Source organism: Mesoplodon densirostris, chromosome 3 (assembly GCF_025265405.1).
Source record: "Mesoplodon densirostris isolate mMesDen1 chromosome 3, mMesDen1 primary haplotype, whole genome shotgun sequence".
Taxonomy (NCBI): Eukaryota; Metazoa; Chordata; class Mammalia; order Artiodactyla; family Ziphiidae; genus Mesoplodon; species Mesoplodon densirostris.
This window is the reverse complement of record NC_082663.1, coordinates 78,139,006-78,164,157: the sequence shown is the minus strand read 5'-3', so window position 1 is coordinate 78,164,157 and position 25,152 is coordinate 78,139,006. Positions and strand designations below refer to the sequence as shown.

Here is a 25,152-nt window from a genome sequence, read left to right as displayed (position 1 = left end):
AGACAGTGAATCCAAGTATACCCAATTGGCCCATGATTTATTGGATAACTTAATACATTGATGTTATTTTAATAACAACAAAAATTGTACCAGGAAATTAAAGGAAGACAAAATTTCTTTTCTACTTAAAAATATATAGTATATATAAGTCCATGCACTCTCTCACTTCGTCCCAGCTTACCCTTCCCCCTCCCTGTGTCCTCAAGTCCATTCTCTATGACTGCATCTTTATTCCTGTCCTGCTCCTAGGTTCTTCATAACCATTTTTTTTTAGATTCCATATATATGTGTTAGCATACGGTATTTATTTTTCTCTTTCTGACTTACTTCACTCTGTATGACAGACTCTAGGTCCATTCACCTCACTACAAATAACTCAGTTTTGGTGCTTTGTTACCACGTAGAGGGGTGGGATAGGAAGGGTGGGAGGGAGATGCAAGAGGGAGGGGATATGGGGATGTATGTATATGTATAGCTGATTCACTTTGTTATAAAGCAGAAACTAACACACCATTGTAAAGTAATTATACTCCAATAAAGGTGTTAAATATATATATATAGTATATATTTTGGCTTATTCGTTTAATGACAGTTCAAAATCTTTTTTTATATTTTATATATTTATTTTTTATTGAAGCATAGTTGACATACAGTATTGGTCTCAGGTATACAACATTGTGGCTCTGACAATTATAGACATTACAAAATGATCTCAATAAGTCTAGTAACCATCTGTCACCATACAAAGTTATTACAACATTGTTGACTATATTCTCTATGCTGTTCGTTATATCCCTGTGTATTTATTTTATGACTGGAAATTTATGCCTCTTAATTCCCTTCACCTATTTAGTCCATTCCCCCACTCCCCTCCCTTCTGACAACAGTTTGTTCTGTGTATCCATGAGTCTGTTTCTGCTTTGTTTAGTTTTTTCATTTGTTTTGTTTTTTAGATTTGACATATAAGTGAAATCATATGCTATCTGTCTTGGTCTGGCTTATTTCACTTAGCATGATACCCTCCACGTCCATCCATATTGTTGCAAATGGCAAGATTTCACTCTCTTTTTATGGCTGAGTAATATTCCTTTGTGTGTGTGTGTGTGTATATATATATACCTATTTATATATATATATACACATAAATACCACATCTTTTTTATCCTTTCACCTATCGATGGATACTTTGGTTATTTCCATATCTTGGCTATTGTAAATAATGCTGCAATAAACATAGGGGTGCATGTATCTCTTACAGTTGCTGTTTTTGTTTTCTTTGGATAGATACCCAGGAGTAGAACTGCTGGATCATATGATAGTTCTATTTTTAATTTTTTGAGGCACCTCCGTATCATTTTCCATAGTGGCTGCACCAATTTAAATTCCCACTGACAGTATACAGGTGTTCCTTTTTCTCCACAACCTCACGAACACTTATTATTTGTTGCTTTTTTAATAATCACCATTCTGACAGGTGTGAGGTGACATATTGTGGTTTTGATTTGCATTTCCCTGATAATCAGTGATTTTGAGCATCTTTTTATGTGTCTGTTGGCCATCTGCATGTCTTTCTTGGAAACATGTTTATCCAGTTTTAAATCAAATTGCTTGTTTTTTTGATATTGAGTTGTATGAGTTCTTTATATATTTGGGGTTTTAAACCCTTATTGGATATATCATTTGCAACTATCTTTTCTCATTCAGTAGTTTGCCTTTTGTCAATGGTTTCCTTCATGCTCAAAATCTTAATATTTTATATCATAGGCCCACAGATGTGACCGTAACACTGAAAGATCCCCATTATCCTGACCATGATCTTGGAATCATTTTGCTCTCAGTCGTCCTTACCCCTAAGGAAGGAGAACACAGGGATGTGGTAAGTTCCCCTTCAGCCTAGTTGTAGCTTTCTTGCTCTCACTTGTTTGAATGTCATGAGCCTTCTCTGAACCCAGAGGTAATGTTAAAGAGAAACAGCATAAGAAGATCTGGCCTGTTCTTTGTTTCTGTGAGTATCCTGGGTATCAGTAGTCTAGTTGTATTGTATTTTTTGAATTCAAATTTCCTATTTTATCCTCCAGATCAGAACCTCTTATAAATAAGGGATACATTTGCATCTTTTATCATTATTTTATTTTCCAATTTCAGACTGTTATTTGTAGCAAATGGTGGTATTTATTCAGAGATTATATTTTTCCACATTGAGGTGTCCAGACCTTACTATTTTGATTATATTGTCAGCTGTATCATAACAAAGAAAATGAGGTGAAATTACAATAGTTTCTGCTTTCTGATATTTGTTTGATGAATGATTAGTGGGTACTTTTCATCTTCTTGATGGGCTTCCATATCAGTGTTACCCATTTTCCAGCCCTGGCTGTCTGTACTTCCTTGCACACCATGCTACTATGAGAAACTGACAAGGGATACGGAGGAGCTAATTACTCCAGCACTGTTGAAGTGACGTTAAAAAATATCAGGTTTGACCTGCATCGGTATGCTTGCCAGTGCACTTTCTGCCACAATTTACCAGAATTTATTTATTAGACTCGGGGTACTTTCACATACTGGTAGCTATTCTCACTAGTTCTGATTGCAACACATTTTAGGAGTAGACATAATTTTTTAGGCAAGTTTAAATACTCTATTTCAGCAATGTGTGTATTGCTGGTTTAAAATAATGCATGATTAAAGTTGGTATATGTTTTCTGCTGGAAAGGTATTATTGGCATTTTTCCCTAGATCGTAAATAAAAATAGTGCATTACAACTTCAAATTTGGAAGTGTTTTAAACTCATTGAAAAATTCACCCTTTTCAAAAAATTCACCCTTTAAAAAAATTAAACAATGAGCACATATGTAATATTTGCAAAGGATGATTTAAGTATCTATATTTCATTCAGTGAGGAAGAAAATTTTCTTTTCGGACAAGTACTACCAAATAATACCTACTTGGAGAACTTAGCACTGTGAAAGAATGTATGTATGTGCACAGGCATAGGTCCATTTGCGCAGATGGAAGGGTGTGTGAGGACATTTTTTCACAGAGAACATTTAGAAATAAAAGTCCATCATTTTAAAAGTCACCAATTCAGAATATATTATTTCACCCAGTGCAAGCCAAGGAGTATATGCTAGCTGGCTAATCCATACACAGGAATAAAGTATAAGTGTTCATTTATTCAAATAATCCTGGTATTCACGAGGAACCTACTATAAGCCAAATCCTGTGCTAGACCCTTTGGATACAGTAGAACTGAAATCCTGTGGAGAGCTCAGAAATCAAATAATCATGGAAGAAAATGTAAAATGACAACTGTTTTAAGTGCCATAAAAGAGAGGTGCATGCTGCTGTAGAGCAAATATAGGAGAATTTGTTCTAATCGGGAACAGGGATTCTCCAAGGAAGTCAAATGGGAGATGAGGTCTGAAGTGTGAATAGAAGTTGATAAAGGCAAAAACACAGGAAGAGAGGAAATATTTCAAGCAGAGGAAATAGCACATGCAAAGGTCCTGTGGCTAGAGAAACCAAGCTGCACTCCAAGAACTGAAAAAGTACTGGAGCTTAGAGAAGGTGGAAGTAGAGTGTGAAAGATCCTGGTGCATGATGACAGTGAAAGGGAGACACCCAGACTGCATAGGGACTGTTGGCCATGTTAAGGTTTGTGGTCTTTCCCCAAAGAGCAATGGGAAGCCTTTGAAAAGTCTGTAAATAGGAAATGGCATCATTTTATTTGCCTTTTGTGTGTAGGTGCATTGTAGAAAACAGATGAAAGTGTAAGAATGAATACTTGGAGACCAACTAGGAGCTATTTTGAAAATCCTGGTGGAAGATGATGGAGATTTGGATTAGAAAATTGTCAGAGGTAGAGATGGAAAGAAATGAAGAAGTTTATCTATAGGAGGTAAAATCAACAAAACTTGGTGATAGAATTTTTTGGGGCGGGATCCTTTGTTATTTTAATGAAGGTCAACACCATAAATGAAAATACCTAAGTGCTTGAGGTCTTAGGACGTGTCTCCAAACCATCCAAACTGCCAGTATTACTGGGGATTCAAATGATATGGCAGCTGTTTTAGTTATTTGGGCGATTTGATGATGGAGGGTCTGCTGATTTTTTACATTAAAAGCATATTTATTAAATACTCTAACATCAAACTGAGGGTTTGAGGGATTAAGTTAGTATCAAGAGACTTTATGATGAGGCTGCTGAATTGTTCTAAATTACACAGAAATATATGTCAGCACAGGCAGAGTAGTTCCTGACATTCATTTTTCTTCAACCATTCTCGCAAAAACCCTTCAATCTCCACTGCTGTTCAAACTTATTTAGGCACACTGTCTTTCTAATTAGAAAAGATCATTTAAAAATATTATAGTGTCTGGTTACTGGTCATCAGTGATTTATCAAACATGAATAGGAACGAAAACAGGTTACATGAAACAGTTACACATCAAAAATCTGGTATTATTAATCTTCTTTTCTTCCTTTTTCTTTCTCTTTATCGTATCTCTCCAGCCACATTCACCCTTAACACAAAGAGTTCTTCCTGAAATCTTCATGCCATTTTCTTGGTTCAGATTTCTGTGGCTACCCCCAGCTTTTTGGAAAAAAATCTTTTACTGCTGAGTATTTTTCATTTGCTTGCCTTACTTCATGCCTCCCCCTTCACAGTCCCAAATAGCACTGGATTGATTCTGCTGCAGCAACTGAAAACCGGTGTCTTCTTCCTTCCCATGTTGGACTCTCACCTGGCTTCTCTCTTCTTCACCAGAGAAGCAAGTGGCTTATCAGGGGCCAGTGCCTCAGAAAAGGTACAGCAGTTCGCCTCTGGCTGGCGAGCTCTCTTGACTTCAGCCACAACTGAGAAGCAGTGAGAAGAGTGACCAGTGTGGCTATACTGGCTCCTCCTGTGGGCGTGATCAATAACCGGGAGCCTGGGGTTGGTTGTTGACAAGCAGCTGGGGCAGGGACAGGGGAGGAAGCATGAAAGGTCCCCTACAGGAACTTCTACTGGGACCCCCAGTATCCTGGCTAATCGGATTCCTAGATTGGGATTGGGGCTTCTAAGCATATGCTTTACATGATGAAAATTTCTAACAAAGACATAAATTTGTGCTTTTCCCCCTTTGTTTATTTTGGTCTATATAGCAGTTCTAGAGCTGTTTATTAAGTAAGATCTCTAAAATTGACAAGCGACACTAGTTAGGAGATTTTGACACTCTGAATAAGAGATGCCAGTTGTAGGCATCTATTGAAAAAAAAACACTTATTGAGCATCTATAAGCATTGTACCAAGTTCTATAACTCCCTCTTTATTCTTATTCTAAGTGTTCAGTGACCTGTGGTTATTTCTCTAATGAAATGGAAACTCCTGATGAAGGGCTTTAAGACTCTCCAGTGAGCAACATATGTTCCCTCACTTGTACCCTTTATCCCATCCATACAGACTCCTACACAGCTCACCTCCTCTCAAGTCCAAGCTTTCTCCAATGTGACCTTTCCTACCTAAAATATACCTGTACTGTGCCTCACCTCACTTCCATCCTATAGCCCATCACTCCTGGTTTAAAATAATAATAATAATTCATAAATATTTATATATATATATATATATATTATTGCTTCTGATTACCTTTCCTATGATGACTCCTCTCAAAACCTAGTCCAGCTTTCTGTACCTAGTGGTTATTCAGTAGGCTGTGGATGAATCTCTAAGAGGATTCTTAGAGAATGCTTGATGGGATGCTTCAAAGGTCCAGGGAAAGGTATTTTAAGTTTCCTTCTTACTTCCGTATTCAAATCCCTGAGGTTGTCACAAACAATATTGGAGATAATGATTTAATTTTCCTTTTGAATTCTTAAAATTATTCTATTAATGATAATCTGATTAAAGTCAGTCTATATTGCTCTTCTCACGATTTCTAATGATGACAATGAATTAGAAGCACATCACTGTGTTTTTTTTCTTTTGGTAACATGTCTAGCATTGGCTAAATATATTTCCCTCGAATACATTTGAAATTTCTTGGTTAAAAACAGTCAATTATCCAATGTATCCTCAAATTAAATTTTTATATGCCTGAAATATATAACATATTGCTGCAGTGAAAATGACATGCTGAACTTCCACAAATTATCCAAGAACAAATCTTATTTAGAGAAATTCAGACTCATAATGCAGCAAACCAGAAATCAGTTACTAAATGCTTCACAAGTCCACTTAATATTCAGAATGACGTATAGAGAAGGAATAAAGGATGATTTTGCATTGACCTTCACACAGCAAAATTATGAGTTCTGTTCTCTTTGATTATTAGCTCAGAAATAACCTATTTTAAGCTTTTGGGACTTAAGACTTTAGTTCAGAAAAGCACATGTTTATTCTTATGCCTGTGTTTATAAGACTTTGCTAAATATTTTTTATGGATTAACATGGAGAATGGATGATATGAATTTCAAGAGCCATTGACAAATAAATCCTAACCATCAAGTAGGAAATAGAACATTAATGTTAAGAAATGCTATCAAAAGTAGGAAGAAATGAGTAACTGGAAATACAGAGGGCTTAGCATCACAAAGTGCTAAGAGTTCTAAATCAGTTATCTTGTGAGTGTTTCAAACACTGTTAATACTGACAGTGTGTTCCATGAATCATGTGGTTGGGATGATTTCTCCTTGTGTGGATTGCCAGTTCTAGAACTCAGTAAAAATGAAGAACAAGTTGAAAACCCTATCAGCCTACTGTATCTACTAAAGCCCCTCAAACATAGAACATCTAATTATAGTTAATTAAGAAGTAAATATGAGTCATAGCAAAAGTATTTCATAGTTGCTTATATTAAAATATTCTCCATTGAGTCTGATAGAGTCTTTTTTAAAAGATTCCAGATGTGAACAGATATATATATTTTTTAATTTTCAGCGTTGTATGTATGAGAAACCAAAATCTTCTTGGGGGGCATGTTGATGACTTGCATGACACAACTGTCATTTCTGTTTTGAATGCATGCCCTGTTTGACCCTGCAAAAGCGTTTTGTGCATACATGTGTGTCCTATATATATGGTATTTTGGTCTGATAGTGTGTTTGAGTTCTTTCTGGCTCTTTTTCTAGCAGAGTTCAATCCACAGCTTTCTTCATTGGAGGATTTATGAAATAAAAGTGAGTTTATTTGTGTTACACACTCTCTTAGATAACCTAGACCTAACAGATTGCTTGGCTAAAGCTAAAAAGTAAAAAATTTTAAGAAACATATGAATTAACCTCAGTTGATCTTTAGTGAATTCAAAAAATATATTTTTCTCTATGGTTTATTTTTGAAAAATTTCTGAATTATTCCATAAGCTAACATTTGAAAAAATATCCACCTATAAACAGTTAATATATATGTTTTATAATATGTATGTACCATAGTATCTAGCCATTCTGTGATTTTTTTAATATCTATAGTAGCCATGTAATTGCCTAAAAAAAAATCACTGCAACAAAAGGGAAAAGCAAAAAATGGATTGAGATTGTGGAATCTTTTAAAAACATAATCAGTTCTGCAGCTCATAGGCCATATTTTTATGCTACTTATTCCATTTATTGGGCTTCAAAGAAAGTTGAGTTGCTAATAAAGAATTTGAAGGTACTATAATATTAGATAATGACACTTCCAAAAACAAATTCATATGTTTCTCAGCTGAAGTTAAGATCAAATAGCAAAAAAATAAATCTTATTTTTCTATAATTTGCTTCATCTCCTATGTATAACATTCCCCAATCTTTCTTCTCTAACATGTCCCACAGTTAGTAAAGGTAACAATGTTAATAGTATGTCTGTTAAATTCACTTTTTTAAATACTGATTCCAGTTTTACTGAATCTACTTCAACCCTAGAAACCCAGTTTCCTAGAAACTGAACCAGGAAAATAATGAATTGGTCCCTGTAACTGCCAAATCTTTCATACTTATATGCAGGGAAATTACTGACCTTTTGTTTGTATCAGTGTCCCAATGTGAAAAATAATACCATGCATCTTGTTTGTAAGACTGATTTTGAGAGACAGGAAAATACCAACCCTATAGTTTGCTTTACATGTAGAAGGTTAATCGCGTGCAGTGGTTCTGAGTGGGGGGATGTGGCTTTGACCAGCAGTAGTGAATCTGTGTAATATTGAATAGTGTTGCCCTGCAAGTCAATTCTTCCTCATGTTCTTAGCCCCTTTTTCATAGTAGCATTTCTTACCAGATGGAACTTTGTAAGATTCCTTGATACTAGTTGATGATGATAAATGGCCATGAGTTAAGAGATTTTCCTTTTTGATTTACTTATGTTAATTGTTCTCACCTGATTTGACTCAGAACATTGTCCCTAGGAATTAGCATTCTTTGTTCACTGAAACTCTGCTTTCTGAGAAAGTTGAAAATTTATTGCCTGACTCTTCACGGGGCAGTTTTTAGGAACATGGCATACCACAAAAGTATTTTGTGTCCAATCGCCTTTTAGTGATGAGAAAGTGGTGGTGGTGGTGGTGATGACGACGACTAACTCATGTTACATCAACAACGAACACCTATTAAACGTCCATCTCCATAACCCGATGGTGGATTTTGCTTCAGAATAAATTGGACATTAGTACTTAGACAAAATATAAAATAATACTTTGCAGTTCCTGACTCCATTTGAAAAAAATTGGGAACTATTGTAACCTTAGGAAGTCTATTTCTCTTCCGTATTTTGGTCAATATCTAACACAGAGTGTATATAGAGAAAATGTAACCTATAAAACCACTATCTGCAGAAAAGAGGAATGTATCCTTACCTTGACAATTTTATGATATTTCTCCTTTCCCCTTCTAGAACCTCTACATAATTCCTTTGTCTTGGTTTAGGCCAAAGGTTGCCTACTAAATGACTTACTCTTATATTAAAATCTTTCCTTTTTTGTATTTTTGTAATTTATGAGTGGTTTCTGAAATGGTCTTGCTTTATAGTGAATTTTGCTGAAGGAGATAGAGTTCTTAAAGGCACAAGTGTACTTCCTTGATATATAAATATGGCAAGCATTACTATAAGCTGTACTCTTTGCTCCAGATATTCCCTCATCTGCCTTAAAAGTAATGATAAAGCTAAGAGAGGGTAAAGAGGTTATCAGGAAGTTAATACCTCAGTGTTCATTGAGAATTTTTTTTTAAAACTGGAGAGGAAATTAAAAGTCATTGGATTTTTATGAGTTACTTTCTGCAAGAGACCAGTGATCTTGGGCACTCATCACGAATCTCCATCAACCTTAATTAAAACTTGAAGTCATAAATATCTCTTACTCTGACACGAAAAAACTAGTTTAAAGGATATATCATGGCTAAACATTTAGCAGGAAGATCCACTAATAGCCATCACGATATGCAGCACTTTTTCTCAGTGGAAAGCTTTTGTAAACCCTGATGTAATTAAAGATTAACTGGAAGCAGAGACAATTCTAAGATGCTGCCAATGCAACGGACTTTGAATGAGTTTGAAGAGAAAAATTATTATACACCCGATAAAGTCATGGTACATCATCAGCCTCCACCACCAAAAGTAACAATTGCTAATTGGGAGACTTAGTGTGTTTTTTTCCTATCAATAAGATATTTCAAATTTTCCATTCTATTTAAAATATACTGTCCCATCTCTTTGTACAAAAGAATAAAGGAAATGAACTCTCACCAGAAAGACTGCTTGAATGTTAAAGGTGCTTCTTCTAGCTGCGTGTATGTGAAAAACAATTTTTGTCTTGTATAATTGTGGCTGAAAACTATTTGCTGTTTAAATGTCAAGCTTCCTCCAGAAAACAATTGGCTGCCCTGTCCTGTACTTGAGTGATAAGATAATGAAAATGCTTTATTTCATTTACAGAAAATGCTAATGAGGAAGAGTTGGAAAAGATCAAGTAAGGTAACACTTAGCATGTGATCTTTCAGCTTTTCTTGTTGAGAAGCACTATTGGCTGCTTTCCCAATCTCTCTCATACCTCTTTAAACTACACCTCAGGATTTCATCGCTCTTCAATTGTTTTTTTTTTCCCCATAAACTTTAAGCAAACCATGTGATGCTTTTTAAGTAAATAGAAATCACACTGATCAATCACATCCAAATCATCCTCTTGCTAATCTCTGGTCACTTCTCAGCATCATTCGCAACATCTGGTTTCTGTTCTGTGTACCACAGGGTCTAGAAAATGCCTTTGCTCCAGATCAGGTATAAAATAATGGCACTAGGGTAGGGACAACTCCAGAGAGAAGGAAGATCCGTGTAATTTACTGTTTTTGTTCACTGAAAACTGAGTCTAAGATTTTCTAAACTCAAAAATCCCTTTATTGCTACATCTTTGGAGTGTATCATGAGAACAGTTTTCCATCATTGCCTCTTCTCACTTCAAGAAATAAATAGCTCTTGGGAGTGAGAGGAGTTTATGGATCCTATAACTTACCAAGCTCTGGCTCTTCTTATAATTTGTAAAATATATAAGATATAAACTAAGCTTCTAATTTTTTCAGTGGTGGTACCACTCTTGGACACAAATAAATATCAAGATGAAACTGACTTTTCTATGACTACTCCTTGGAATAAATCAAAGGGATTTTATTTGTAAAAATCTTTTTTGCTCAAATTTCTGTTTTTAAAAGTTGGTATTCCTTTTGAATAGTGATTCATTTTCTTAGACCCTGGAACATGACAATCTTTTTTCTTCCATTCTGATTGAATCATGCTATTACTTAAATTTTTCTTTGATTTTGTCACTTTTATTATTGTGAATTAAGAAAATACTTATCAAAATGATTTTTTAGTTATGGTAATGTCTTAATTGCTTTAACAAGTATTTCTTACTATAAAAACTTTCTTCCCAGTTATTATAGAATTAATGACCAAAGGATAATTTGGATCATAAAAAGGTCAGGTCCACATTAAAAATCACCTTTATCATTTTAATAAAACGAAAAACATTTATTAAGGAAAATTGCTGAATATTTTTGACTTACTATTCACTATGTTTTCTACAGGCCAAAATAAAATTTCAACAGTCTTAAAGAAATGTTTGCACTGTTCATATTTGTATTACACTTTTTTCTTTGTAATCGTACTTCAGAATTAGTGTTATATTAAAAGTATATATGTTTAAAAATTCAGGTAATTTGGCTTTCTTCGTTCTGTGTCTATCTTATACTATATCTATGTAAAAACATTGTAATCCATTAATATGTAGCAATATCTCTCTTCCACTTGTAGTTAACATGTAATGCTAGAACAGGATATTATATAGTTTTTAGTGTTAATTAGTGGGAATAATCCATTTTATTGTAAGGTAAAGGAACAAACATAAAGATTCTTCTTTAAATAGTTCATTAATTTATATTTAAATTTAATTTTAAGGATCAATTAAGTCAACATAAATCCATGTCTTTTCCTTTGATCTACAAAAATAAATAAAAATAAACACCTACTCTTTACTATTTTTATATCTAAACTTCTTAGAGTTTTTCATTACTAATAATCCAATTGTACATTCAAACTGGTGAATTTTCTAGCTGGCCATTGATGACACAGAATTCCCTGTGTCTAACTGCACTCATTGGGAGATTATTTTTAGTGTGCATGGTAATATGGCTTTTGGGTTTTTAGCCTAAGGGATTTTCAGTTTTATAAAGTTTAATGGGGATATTGAATGCTGTGTAGAAGAAAATCATTTGGTTTCTTTTTCCATTGAGAACATACTGAATACCTGATAATTCATTCAGTTTGTCAATGTCCCCTAAAACATGTTCCATATTCATCCATATTAGTGTTACAAGAGCAGAGTGTTAAATTCAAAATCCAGGGAAAGTTTGAAATTTCAATTACCACCTAGTCCGCTATCCTTCACACACAATGAGACTGCTCCCCCAATTCTTTCCTCCAGGGATTGAAGGAGGGAGGGTAATGTTCAAGTAAATTGTGCTTCCTGAGAAACTAAGGGATAAATGACTGTACCGTGTAGTTGCATGTGTTACTGTGTTGTGGAAATGCATCCCTTTTCTAATTATTTCAGCCTTCCCCTTAAAGATTCTTGTGTGAGTAAAGATTTTGCCTCTTTTATTTTTGGAAAGAGAATATAATTTATTTGCATGACACTTAAATACAAGTATTTTACATTTGATAGAACTATGCTCAAAGTCAAAGGTGAAGTTTTCATATAAATAGGTCATTTTCTTCTTTAGAATCTTGGTTTCTGGGAGTGAGGTCTGCTTTTTTATAGCAGGGCTTCGGTGTGCTGCCTGTCTTTGAGCACCCATGGTGAAGGTGAGATCTGAGAATTATACACTTTGTGGCAAAGACTTCAATAGAGTCAGATAGTGTTGTTAGATATTCTCTCCAGTATGGAGTTTTTCTTTGCTTGTTTTTTTCAGAAGTGATATAACCATGGAGCGGGGAAGTGCTAAATTGACATTGTTAGCTTTTTAATATGCACATCTCCACTGTATACAATTTCATCAGCTCATGGAATTTCCCATTACTTAAATATCTGCTTTTCATTTTCATTGTCTTGCCGATAGCAGATTTTTTCTGCTATGGAAATCTAATCTGTGGCAATCACATAATGTGGGGTTGTATTTATTAATGAAAACAAGAGAGGTGAAGAGCCGACTTGAGGAGTAATTGCTGTTCAGGACAGACTTAGATATTATTTGGAGTAAATGTGTTACCACCTAATAATGAGTAGGAAAAAAATACACCTAAACTTACCCCTGAAAAGGAAGAATGTATAAAGTACATGCTATATTTAAATGGTGTGTTAGCCAGTAAATAATTATGAATTCCATAGTGTTTCCTCTTCTGGGGATAGTAGCATCCTTTAAAACATTCATTCTGGTTTTCCACAAGCACACTTTCCATTGTGCACATTTCTAATTCTGCCCACACTCAGCTGTTGTAGAAAAATGTTACTTTAAGAAGAAAGGGATCGATGTCTCCATAAACTTGGGCAACTGGATAATTATCCTGGTCAAAGTATTATACTTAGGTGACAAAATGCATTTTGGCAGAGAAATGGTGATGCTTTGAGTTATTGTAATATTTTATTCTTTAGAAGAAGCTTATCATTGATAATTTATTATAAGGCTAAATTATTCAACAAGAAAGTTTCATGAGCTTAGAAGAGAAGGTGTATATGAATTTTGTGAATAAATTCTGTGGGGGTCAAACAAAAAATGGAAAATAAATAATGAAATAATTGCCTCTATCAGATGGCAAGCAGAAATGATTTTATACTACATTGTGTGTGTTTTAACATAGAAGAATGAGTTTATCAGTGGGTATGATAATAAACTTACGTGCTTTCAATAAATCACTTTAATTCTATGAGTAGTAACCATTGTGCTAATATAAAGACATACACATTGCATTTTCTATTCTCAACAATAACAGGTGAAAATTGTTTTAAAGAGAGTTCATCCTTTGAATAATATAATATGACTATGTGATGACATCTCATTAGCATATCTTCTGTTACTTGATGGCTTATTTTTTTAGTAATATATCTTTTTAGAAAGATTTTATTTTAATCACTTAGCATAATTTTAATGAACTATAAAACACTTTATTCACTGGTTGAATGAGGCAATTTATAATAAGACTTTTGGCAAGGATATTGTTAATTTAAACTAGAGAACACTCTCAACACTGTAAGTCTGCAGGGCATAGTTAAACCTGACACCTTGGATGACACATTAAAAATGCATCAGTGAAAACCTCTAAGTGCTTTAATTTAAGAAACGGTAGAGAAACAGATTAACACATTTTTAAGTGTCTCACACAGTCAGACATAGTGGGGAAAAAAGTCATTATTTAACAATTATCATGTCCTTTCTACAAAGACCTCATATCCTGATAATACATAGTGATGATCTTTAAAAAATTGCAAAAAATGAAAACTTTATTGGTCATTTACTTTCTCAACTGTGAATGACCAAAATGGCTTTTCTTTGATGTCTCATTTCAAATGATTATGCCTATGTATTTGAAAAAAGTTGCTTACATGTTTTTGAAGGAAAATAAAATTCTTTAAAAAATTCTTTCTATTAATTTTATCCTCCCAAATTTCTGTTATTTGGAAATGCTATAAAGTCAACGTCATAATTAAGGCTTCTAAGAGTCCACAATGCTGCAATAAACAAAGAGCTAATAGCATGAGCATTTGCATTCTAAAGGACTGTATTTTTATCTCAATTAATTACACTCCTAAAATTTGTAGTAAGTTTATTTAAAATAGAGATAGCTTAATGTCAGTAAATATTTGATTATCCCCTCAAAATACATGGAGCCATAATTAAATTTTATATTGAGATGATTTTTTTCCTGCTGTTTTGACAGGGTTTTCCCATAGGTATAAGATATCATACATTTTTATGTATTGTAATTCATAACTACAGGGATTTCTGTAACAATGGCATTACATTTATTTGACCACTCACGTTGAATGTTTAAAATGTTGTGGGTCCTTTGGGGAGAGAATCTGGATGAGTTGGCACAAAGTGAAGGACAAAATGTAATCTCAAGCAGAGATGGATTCCATAATGCCTGCATGCTAGCTCTAAGATGTTTAATTTGGGGTCATAGACTGGCCTTCACATTACTAATGTGTGCTACCAAGTCAGCTGATGGTTTCCCAAGACCCTTTCTGGGCTGATCAAAGGGAAGGGAACTAATATAACTTGACTCCAGGATGATGGAGCTAAGGGTTCGTTCACAGATTACATGGCCTTTTAATTCAAAGGTATATATGTATATACATATAATGTATATCAGATATGTTTAACACATATATGTATATATGTTAGATATACATATATATATACACATATGTATGTGTATATATATGTTAAATTGAGTGTGACTGGGAGGAGATTTATTGGTTTTAAAGCCCCCTAAATGTTTACAATGAAATTAAATCATAATTTTGTAAGGACTGGTTGACAAGCCCTGGTTGACAGATATATATACACACACATGCATGTATTTATATATACATATCTACAAACATACACACACATATGAAACACTTAAGGTAAAATTTCTAAAAACAATAAAAGACAAAGCAAGGCCAGCCTTCAGATACAGGGTGGGTCCTCTGGGGACCTGACCTTGTCTCTCTCCCTTCAACAATATTTAAGAGAACAGTGGGAGTTGCAGGGGGATTATATTTATGTTTAATGAGTATAAATGATATGAACATCTATTTGAGGAACCAGAAAATTGTGTTTCGGTGTGCATTTCTACTTACTTCACATCTCTGTTTTCAATGACACATCGATAGGCTTAGTCAACTTGATGGAGGCATCTGAGAGCCACAGCTTTGATAACTAGATTGCAGTCTGACCAGGAAAGTCTATGAAAATTATTTACTTATGAATTTATTCATTTTTTACCTCTTAAATGCCCAAAGAGGTATTCATAAAAGGAAATTATGCACCTATAAAAACATGCTGTGTAATAATACTGCTACCTGGCTTGACTTTGACATTGGAATCTCAGGCTTCACAATTTCCAATCTATTGTGAATGTCTTGAGTGTCATAGAATTGCTGAATTAAAATAACACGCAATGGGTTTAAAGGCCTGTACATATTAAGGCTAACAAAAGATACCACTTTCAATAAAATTCAGTGGCTATCCTTGTTTGTCTGATGGCAAAGACATTGAAGATTTCTGCGATTTATTTTATATAAAAGGGTGAAAAATAGCATCATATTCATTTGTTACGGGAAAAAGTGAACTGTCCTTTAGTTTTATTTCTCTGAGAAAAAGAATACATGTTCTAGATTTTTTAATTTAAAATCTCATTAACTCTTAGATTGACAGAAGGTTTTTTGATCTTTGAGGAGAAATTTTCTTAGTCTGTGTTGTTTTTTTCAAGGCAAAAAATAGATTTAAAAACAATATTACCAATGGATCTTGCTACTTAATAAATTCAAAACCTCAGCAGAAATAGTTCAACAATTCACCATTCAGAATAACTTCACTTATTTTCCTTCATCAACTTGATACCTCTGGCTTTTGTTCTGTTTCCATTTGTTGTTACTTTATAATTTTAGCACTTTTAAAATGGCACTTTCCCTCACTTACCAACCTCTTGTCTTGATGGAGACTGAAGTGTAACCAAATATCTATAATTATAATTTAGGACAAGTCTTCCCTGGGATTCTTGAAGAGTTTATTCTGCTTTTCTTGCCCTCCATATTAAAATCACCACTTTTGTTTAGAACTCATTATTGTAATTCCAGGTGTTTCATTATTATTGTTTTCTGTTATTGTTATTATTAGAAACTCTAGGGAAAAGAAGGCCTTGGCTAGTTTGCTGTGAATTTTATATTTATCAGAGCTATAAATGGCAAAAGGGTCCACAGGAAAATTAACTTGTTTCATTTCAAATAAAGACCTAAATTTACATGACAATGTGGGTTGTAAAATGAAATATAAATTTTAGTTAATAATGACAGAAGTAGTTAAACATGGCATGAAAAGCACAGCCTGGGGACTTCAGTGGATCCAAATGTGACTGGTATTTTTGTTTCTCAAATTTTAACAGAGAAATGTAAGTTCTAAATCTTGATAATTAAAACCTCCCCTCCCCGCCGCCAATTCATCAATCTCATTTTGCTCTTTGCATACTAATCACATAATTAGATCATTGCCCTCGGTGTTCATCTGAGGAAGAATGGAGAGTATGGAGTTGGTGCAATTTCAGTATTAGATCACCTTAGACCACCTAAACTTTAAACGAAGTAACAGTATTTTTAAATGCTAAATGGTTGTCTTAGTTGTTGTTGAGAAACATTGAGAAAAAACTCAGTGGTAGCTAAGTAACTTTTTATTGACTCTGGGGAAATTATTTGTGTAAGGAGCTTCGAGAAATAATTTCCTTCATATGATACTTTAAAATTTATCCACATTTTGCTAAGCATGCTGCTTAATTAAAAGAGAACTGGGAATCAAGATAAGAAGAGAATTGGCAGTAGAATAGGAAAAGCTGCATCTTTTCCAAAAGCTAGAATAATGTTTCTTTGAGTTAAACAGTAGCATAGCATCAAAAAAACTGCAGTCATTCCATCTAAGGTTTGTGCCCTCACGTCCAAATGTAAGTGTATTCTTTTAGAATTTTCTTTTCAGAAACTGATACAACAGTGTGCTAAGTGTGGCAGATGAGAACCATACCTGTAAGGGTAAATGAATTATAACTCTGTAGTGATGGTAAAACCGTGTCTTAAACTCAAGACTTTTTCCCGATGACCCTGACATTAGTATGCTACCTGACCAAACCATATACAAGTAACTTAGGAAAATGTAATTAGCTTCATTAAGAAATAGATTTCATGTAAAAAGCACAGGTAGATTGCATAGATGATCTCTGATATAATTCTAGCTAAACTTAAATTACTCAAATTGCTGCACACCCTAAAGTACTTTAGTTCATTATTATTTTCTGATATGATTTTTGGAAGGATCACTTTGAAAGAAATATATATCCTTAAGCAAATGAAATTCCATGTGACTAACAGTCAATCAAATATTTATTGAGCACCTACTATGCATAATTAGGTATCATGAGTGGTGCTGGACCACTACCATCTTAGTTGCTAACACAAAATCATGGAATAATCAAATAAATTACAAAACGGCTTCCTCTACATCACAGTGTCAAAGGCTGATGCTTTCTCATAACTGTCATCAGTTTCCCGTAATATTACCATAATTGACACCCAGAGACAGGATGCAAAACATGAAAGTTTAAAGGATGCATGTAATTTAAATGTTCTCTTTAAAACTGAGTAAATGTGCTTTTGATTTCCTAAAGGCAAATTGGTTTCACTTTATAAAAGTCTGAGGATTAAGTAATAAAATGTCCAATATGAATCCACTGCTTTGTTTCCAACTAAATAGCCACCTTTTCTTAGTATTTGTTTATTTTAAAAATTATTTTGGGGGAGCTTCAGTTAACTAAGTAATTTATATCTTATATATTAAATGTTATATCATAAAACTAGGAAGTTTTTAGTAAGGAATTAAGCCAAATTTGACTAGGTATATGTTTATAAATAAGATTTCTGTTATCATTCTTTAAAAATGCTCTGAAGGTCTGTGGTATTAAATTTTTTTGTTAAAAGGAATGGATATTATCTGGTTTATTTCAGAATTTTAAAATATGTTTAAACAGTTCTACTTTTTAAAATAAAATGTTAGACTCAGATATATTAATCAACAACTAATAAAGAGGTAAGTATATTCTTTTAAAATTACAGAAATAATCCTCTCTAAACTTTACTACCATTGTATCAGATATGAATAAGACAAACTTTAATTAAGATAAAAAAATTTATTCAAAAGAAGAAAAAACTTACAGTTTATAAACATCCAAAGTGTCTTTAGCATATATAATTTTAGGGTTTTTACTTGTCTTAATTTTGCTGAGCCAATCAAGTATTCTCAAAACACCTCAAAATTTAGCTAAATATTTGTTTATTTTTAGGAACTCTCAGAAAATGAAGTGGTTGGATCTTATTCCTCTGTGAAGTCTTTCTTTTGGAGGGTAATGTCTAAATCCTTTATATTAATGTTCTGGACTTTTGGTTCTGAATAGTTATTTTGAGAGTTAAATGTGAATTAAGAAATTCCCTTTTTAAAATAGGTTCTCAGAGAGATGTATTCATTTGTCTTCTTTATTAACTCTTATTCTAAGTCATTTAGGTGACTCATTCTTCATTTGTAAAAACTAAGAACTTCATATATTTAACATATTGCTTTGAAGTCAGTTCCTTGTGGGCCCAAATTTATCCCATATTCTTAACAATTAGAGGCCCACAGATCTTTCAGGAATATGATGGCACTGTCTAGAGGGTCCATAAAGATTCTTTTTCCCTTCTTGTAAAATCTGTTCCATCTATCTGGGAAAAATGTACTTCTATTATGGTGATCTTGTACTATATACATACTAGTTAGTGTTTTTTCTTTGGGAAAAAAACCCTATGAATTAGAAAACAGCAACTCTGCTTTTGCTTTGAATAAAAAAGAAAAAAGAAAATTCCACAGAGAACTTGTTTTCAATGCCATTGCAATTTAATGTTATTTACGCTTTCATGACTTAAACATAATGAGTTCTGTCATCCTTTTCCTCTGCTTTAATTCTGCATTGTGCAAGGCGTGATTTATGCCTTTTTGCTAATGATTTATGCATTTTTACTAATGCACTCACTGCTTTGCCTTCAAAAGTTTCCCTCTTTCTTTGAATGTTCACACTTGGCACATGATTACCTAGCAATAGATACTGCAATGAAAATGCTACACTCATAGAGCTTTGCCATTTTCTTTTCTTGGCTCTTAAACTGCTCATGACTGAAAACTACATTTCTCCTTTTAGAATTTTAAGATTTGTTGCAGTGTCTCATAAGCAGACTGGCAGGTACTAGATTAAGTCATGCATCGACTTGACCAGTGAGCAAGTAAACCCACATCTCTTTACCTTCTGCCTCCTCCACACACACATTTTTTTTTGCAGTCTTGTATTTGTGTGAGCTCATTTTAATTATTATAGCCTCTTTATTTCCTTTCAGTCTACTGATGGCTGCCTTCACTGATGTTATTCTGTATCGTTGGTAAAATAATAATATTTCCTCTTATATGTTCATGCATTATCCATGAACACACAGAGTGACTGCTTTAGAATTGTCCCATTACTTTAAATGGAAAACGGCTTTTGGGAAAATTTTTTTCTCTGTTTTCTTAAGACCCACAATTACTGTGAGCTCATACGCCAACAAAGCAGAATTCAGGGGTGTTCTGTGTTGTGTTTGTTCTGCATGCAGCAAATATGCAGCATGATCATTTTGAAGACTTGCCACCAGGACCAACTCCATAAACACTACTTTTCAAGGGTTTTCCTTTCAAATGATTTTTTTCAGCAGCTTCTTTTCACTTTCTACTTCCAAATTAGTTTTCCACTTATCAGTACTTCCCATTTGGTTGTATCCATCCTTAAATAGTCTTTATTAACCTTTCTCAATCTCTTAAATTGTCTTATTTTAGAATATCAAATATGCACATTTAAAAGATAGCTTTTTTTGTATCTGAAGTACAGTGATCTATTGTCTTTCTTCTGAGCATATATTGAGTGACAAACGAATGGAGTCATAAAAGCAGAACCTTTCGGGGTCATTTATTTTACCAATGAGGAAACTAAGGCCCAGAGCAGTAATGCCATTGCCCTGGAGTACCTAAATGGTATGATCAGGGCCAATATTTCTCTTTCTGAATGTCATAGAAATAAATGTTTTGGTGAAGACTTAAAGCACTCGAGTTCCTTTTGGGGTTGATGAATAGAGATGCGATATATAAGTAGAGCTGACCCTTAGTTAGTCTTCATTGACAGCCTTTCAAATTCTTATTGTGTTATGTGACCCTCTCCTCCACAGCTCCTTAAGCCACCAATGAGTAGATATGTTTCAGGGCTGTGATGTTGCTGTATTTTAGGTTCCATTTTACTAAATCAGAAAATCAGTGACCAAGTCTGCTTTAGATCAGTGTGATCTTTCATATTCACATTCACAGGTCACTCTGATAACCAGCCTTATTGACCTTTGCCCCAGCAATGTTTGTATTCTGATGAACTTTTAGAGGAGATGTATATGAAAAGAGGTTTCCCATAACATTTTCAGATATGCAGAAAACCTAACAGCTCAGATAAAATCTTACATGAAGGGAGTATGTGTGCTTTGTGAATTAAACAGAATGTGATTTGAAAGAAAAATTTAACAGCTTATTTATAAGGATTAATACATGTGTCCAGGAGACAGTACCTGAGTTACACCGAGTGAAACTAAACCTGGTGAGAACTTGCTCAACGAATGTCAGTGCTACTTGCTGTATCTTAATTTTCTTGAGAGCAGAATAATGGAAAGAAAAGTGATAAAGGGATATTCTAATTTTTCCAAAAGCATGCCATTTATAATTTATCAAAACATGGTATCTTAGGGCACGAAACATTAAGCAGTGGTTATGGCAATTATCATGTTTCTCATGAGAGTAATAAAAATATGTGAAGCCAATTGGATTACTCGAAGTCAGAATTTCATTAAAGACTTTTAACTTCCCATTAAAGGATGGCAATTCAGTTCAGTTCTTTCAAATATTTAGTACATTTAAGTTTCTTCTCAGTTATCTCCATTGACTAGACATTTAGATTCTGATGACTGAGAGCTAATTGAACAATCCATCTTATGAGAGCATTGTAGTGAATTAAAGAGAGATTTTAATATTGTTTAAATGGAGAAGGCTGGGCTATGCCAAGATACCTCATACAAAAAATGGAGAATGGATCGTAATATGAAATGGGTGAAAAGGAGTGCATAGAATACAGAACAATCCAGAGTTATGTGAGAGCACTACCTTATGGTAGGATCAAACAGAAGTATGGTTAAAGGAACACCTTGCAGACCAAGGAGAAGAGATATTGCCTTTGTAAAACAAGAATATGATCCTTTGTGGAAGTGCTTACATTCTGAACAACTCAACTGTATATGACATACACCCAAGAAAAGTTCAGGTATTATTTCTATCAATAGGTGTGAAAGTAAGACCCTCAGGAAAAAAAAATTAACTTTTAATTTAAAGTCTCAAAAATTGTCTCTGTAAGTCAAACACAGGACTCATTACTTCTTTACCATACTGTTGGTAGAACCCTATAGATTACTTCAGCAAACCAACAAGGTTACAAGTTATATGGTGCTTTTCTATTAGTATATATTTTGAGCAAATACAGTAAAAGCTTAAGAGCATTTGTTTGGCCACAGTTAAGTTTAGAGAGGGTAGTTAGGACATCTGAAGTAAACATAAATACTTTCCTGACACCGTAAATTGTATCAAGAAGCAGTAGAAATAGGAAAGAAGGTTTACAGATAAAAACCTGGAGAATTTCTCTAAGGATTATAGCGCCAGTGAATCATCTTCTAAGAAAAAAAGGGATCGAAGCTTTATTATTAGATGAGACACTTCAAACTAGGCTGGACAAAGCACTGGGAGGGTTTTCTGTAAAGGCAATCCTGCTTTGAGCGGATGGATGGACTGTAGAACAAATCTACTTATCATCCAGGTGCAATTCACTGGAATAAACTCAGCAGGAAAAGGGAAAGATAGAACATGCCTGTGCCTGGGATTGAGCTAATAATTGCTCCACGCTCCAAGCTTTGCAGCACAAAACAGTCATTCCAGGCTGTCATTATCTCTTCTTTGTAGTGTCTGTGTATCATTTGATTAAATAAAAGCATGTGCACCTCTGTGCTGAAGATAGAGGAAAGGGCTGCCTCCACACACAGCCGTTGTAAAGACACAAGCAATGTCTTTCACTCCAGTTTCATAGTGTCTAGGTCTCATTTGGAAGGATTAGGTCGTACACAGGTTAAAATAAAAAAAATCCAAAATAACAAAAGCCAAGGATTATTTGCACACAACAGGGAGAAGATTGGTATGACTGAGTGTTCCTTTAGCCACCCTTAAGTCTAAACAGACTTTTTTGGTTTTGTTCTCTGTTTTAATCAGGATCTAGAATAATAGGAATTTATCATTAGTGATCCAGTTTTTAAAGAATGCAATTAGTAAACTTTATTAACGAGAACTGGGACATAGAAGTGTTCTTAATTTGTATGAAAGATTCTACAACTTCACCACCTTTTTAATGAGACTACAGTTTGTTATAGAGTAGTTAACTCTCATATGTTTTGCTTAACAATATATGCTAGAGTTACTACTACTCAAAACCTTTTTCTTCCTTTAAGCCCTTGATTAGCCTTTCTTAGTAATCTATACCTAGGGATATATTTCATCTAAACATAAGTCAGAGTTTTTCAACAAATCCTGTACAAATTAAACGCATTTTTTGGGTTGAACTTCGTAGGCTCTGTCCACAAATTGAGATGTAGTGGGGAAAATCGTCAGTTAGTTATCAGCAATCCCAGATTCAAATCTCAGACTTGCCAATCTCCAGCCATTTGGCGTTAAGTAGGGTATTTATCTTCTCTGTGCCTCAATTTCTGTACCTTAAAAACACTTGTCATGAAAAACACTGGATTATGAAAACTCCAGCACATAATAGCTGCTCAATGCATGTTTACTTCTTTGTGTGATCTAACCCATCTTTCAGACTGGCCTAATTCAGTCCTCCTTGTTGATATTAGTAAAGCTGATGACTCTCATCATAATTCTGTTGTTTGGAAACTTTGTCTAGCTGCTCTAGAAGTCATTTAATACACACTTTTAGCTCCACCATGATAACTTCCTTCCACTGTTTCCTGTTCATCTGTATCATTTTTATCCATCTCTTGCTGCTCTTGGTCTTAGCAGTGAAGGGAACTTAGGGTTATTTTTTTAGTAGCAAAGGCAACAAAGATAAGTAATGTGTGGGGCAAAATTTCTCTGTTACTTTAGAAATATCTCTTTAAAAGTTACAAAAGAGGGGCTTCCCAGGTGGCGCAGTGGTTGAGAGTCCGCCTGCCAATGCAGGGGACACGGGTTCGTGCCCCAGTCCGGGAAGATTCCCACATGCCACAGAGCAGCTGGGCCCGTGAGCCATGGCCGCTGAGCCTGCACGTCTGGAGCCTGTGCTCCATAACAGAAGAGGCCACAGCAGTGAGAGCACCGCGTACCGCAAAAAAAAAAAAAAAAAAAAAAAAAAAAAAAAAGTTACAAAAGATTCACATGTGGGATGCAGTTAACATGATTATAGTTATTGCCTGTCCATGCAACATTTATTCTTCTGGAGCCTTACCACTTTTTTGACATTGGAAACAGTCTCCAAAAATTTTGGAGCCACAGACTTGGAAAAGTGATTCTTTCCATGATTTCTCTTGCTCTGTTTCTTTTCTCTGCTACACCTACTAATAAAACCCTGAAACCACTCAAACCGGATCCATCACCATGTAATCTCTGTACCTTATTTTCTTGACCACTGCAGCATTATGTTACTAAAGAAGGGGCTGGAAACTATCGTGGCATTGGCATTTGTCTTCATTGTGCTAGGAGACATTTTCTGACAGTGACTTGAGAAGCAAATACATATTTTTTTCAAATAATTTTTTTTAATTTTTTTATTGTTTTTGCAGTACGTGGGCCTCTCACTGCCGTGGTCTCTCCCGTCGCAGAGCACAGGCTCTGGACGCACAGGCCCAGCGGCCATGGCTCACGGGCCCAGCCGCTCCGCGGCACGTGGGATCCTCCTGGACCGGGGCACGAACCCATGCCCCCCGCATCGGCAGGCGGACCCCCAACCACTGCGCCACCAGGGAAGCCCCCAAATAATATTTTTTAAAGAGTGATGCTAACTTCTGATTGACATGAGGTGTTGGTAGTTGCCCAAAGATTTCCCATACGGCTCTGATCATTCATTTCCATCCAGACATGCGGCAGGACTGCTTCTCCTGTCCTGGGCTTCTGCAGAGCAGAGCTTCAGAATGCTCATTACCAAAATGCACAAGTAAGTTCAACCAGTTTGTTTATGTTTTCTGAGCTTACATGAGCTGTGAACTCTCATGGCTGACTTACTCTTCTGAAAACCATTCGGTATCCTAACATCTTTTATGTATATGAAAAGGGATTGAAGTCTAGAATTTGTTTTCAAGGAATAATGTTCATAAACTAATATTCTGTTTAAAATGCCAGCTCACTAATTCTAAAATCTTACTAAAGATACACGTCTTTGACTAATTACCTGAGACTTTGAAGTTTATATTATTACCTGGTGTCTTGATATTCTTTACTAAATCTGAACTTGGATGAATATTCCTTATGAGAGTGGATCTCAAACTTCAGTGTGCATGAGAACCACACGGGACACATGTTGGAGAAACATGTGCAGCTCTGCCCACAAGAACTGAATCATATCCTGGAGGATCAGGCTTGGCGATTTCAACAAATTGCCCATTAAAACTGGGGAATTACTGCTTTCAAAGTTCAAAGAGTACTTCTTCCTTTTATGGAGTTGGCTCTTTGCTTCGAAGCTGGGTTGCTTTTCCTTTTTATTCTTCTCTTCTTTTTTCTTTCCCTCCTATTGCAACCAGGACATAGTTGAAAACATTACCTTAGATGACTAAGTACCAGCTGTAATATG

General features: G+C 34.6%; 1 protein-coding gene across 5 annotated transcripts in view; it reads left to right on the top strand.

Annotated features, from left to right (window-relative positions):
• Positions 1-25,152, top strand: part of MCTP1 (multiple C2 and transmembrane domain containing 1) — a 534,956-nt gene that overhangs the window by 283,694 nt on the left and 226,110 nt on the right. For 3 of the 5 annotated variants that reach the window (XM_060093162.1, XM_060093160.1, XM_060093164.1), the window contains exons 5-7: positions 1,765-1,876; positions 18,529-18,588; positions 24,442-24,519. In XM_060093162.1, coding sequence (XP_059949145.1) covers positions 1,765-1,876; positions 18,529-18,588; positions 24,442-24,519 — 250 coding nt within the window. The remainder of the gene's footprint in view (positions 1-1,764; positions 1,877-18,528; positions 18,589-24,441; positions 24,520-25,152) is intronic. The other 2 variants (XM_060093163.1, XM_060093161.1) reach the window with 1 other exon arrangement.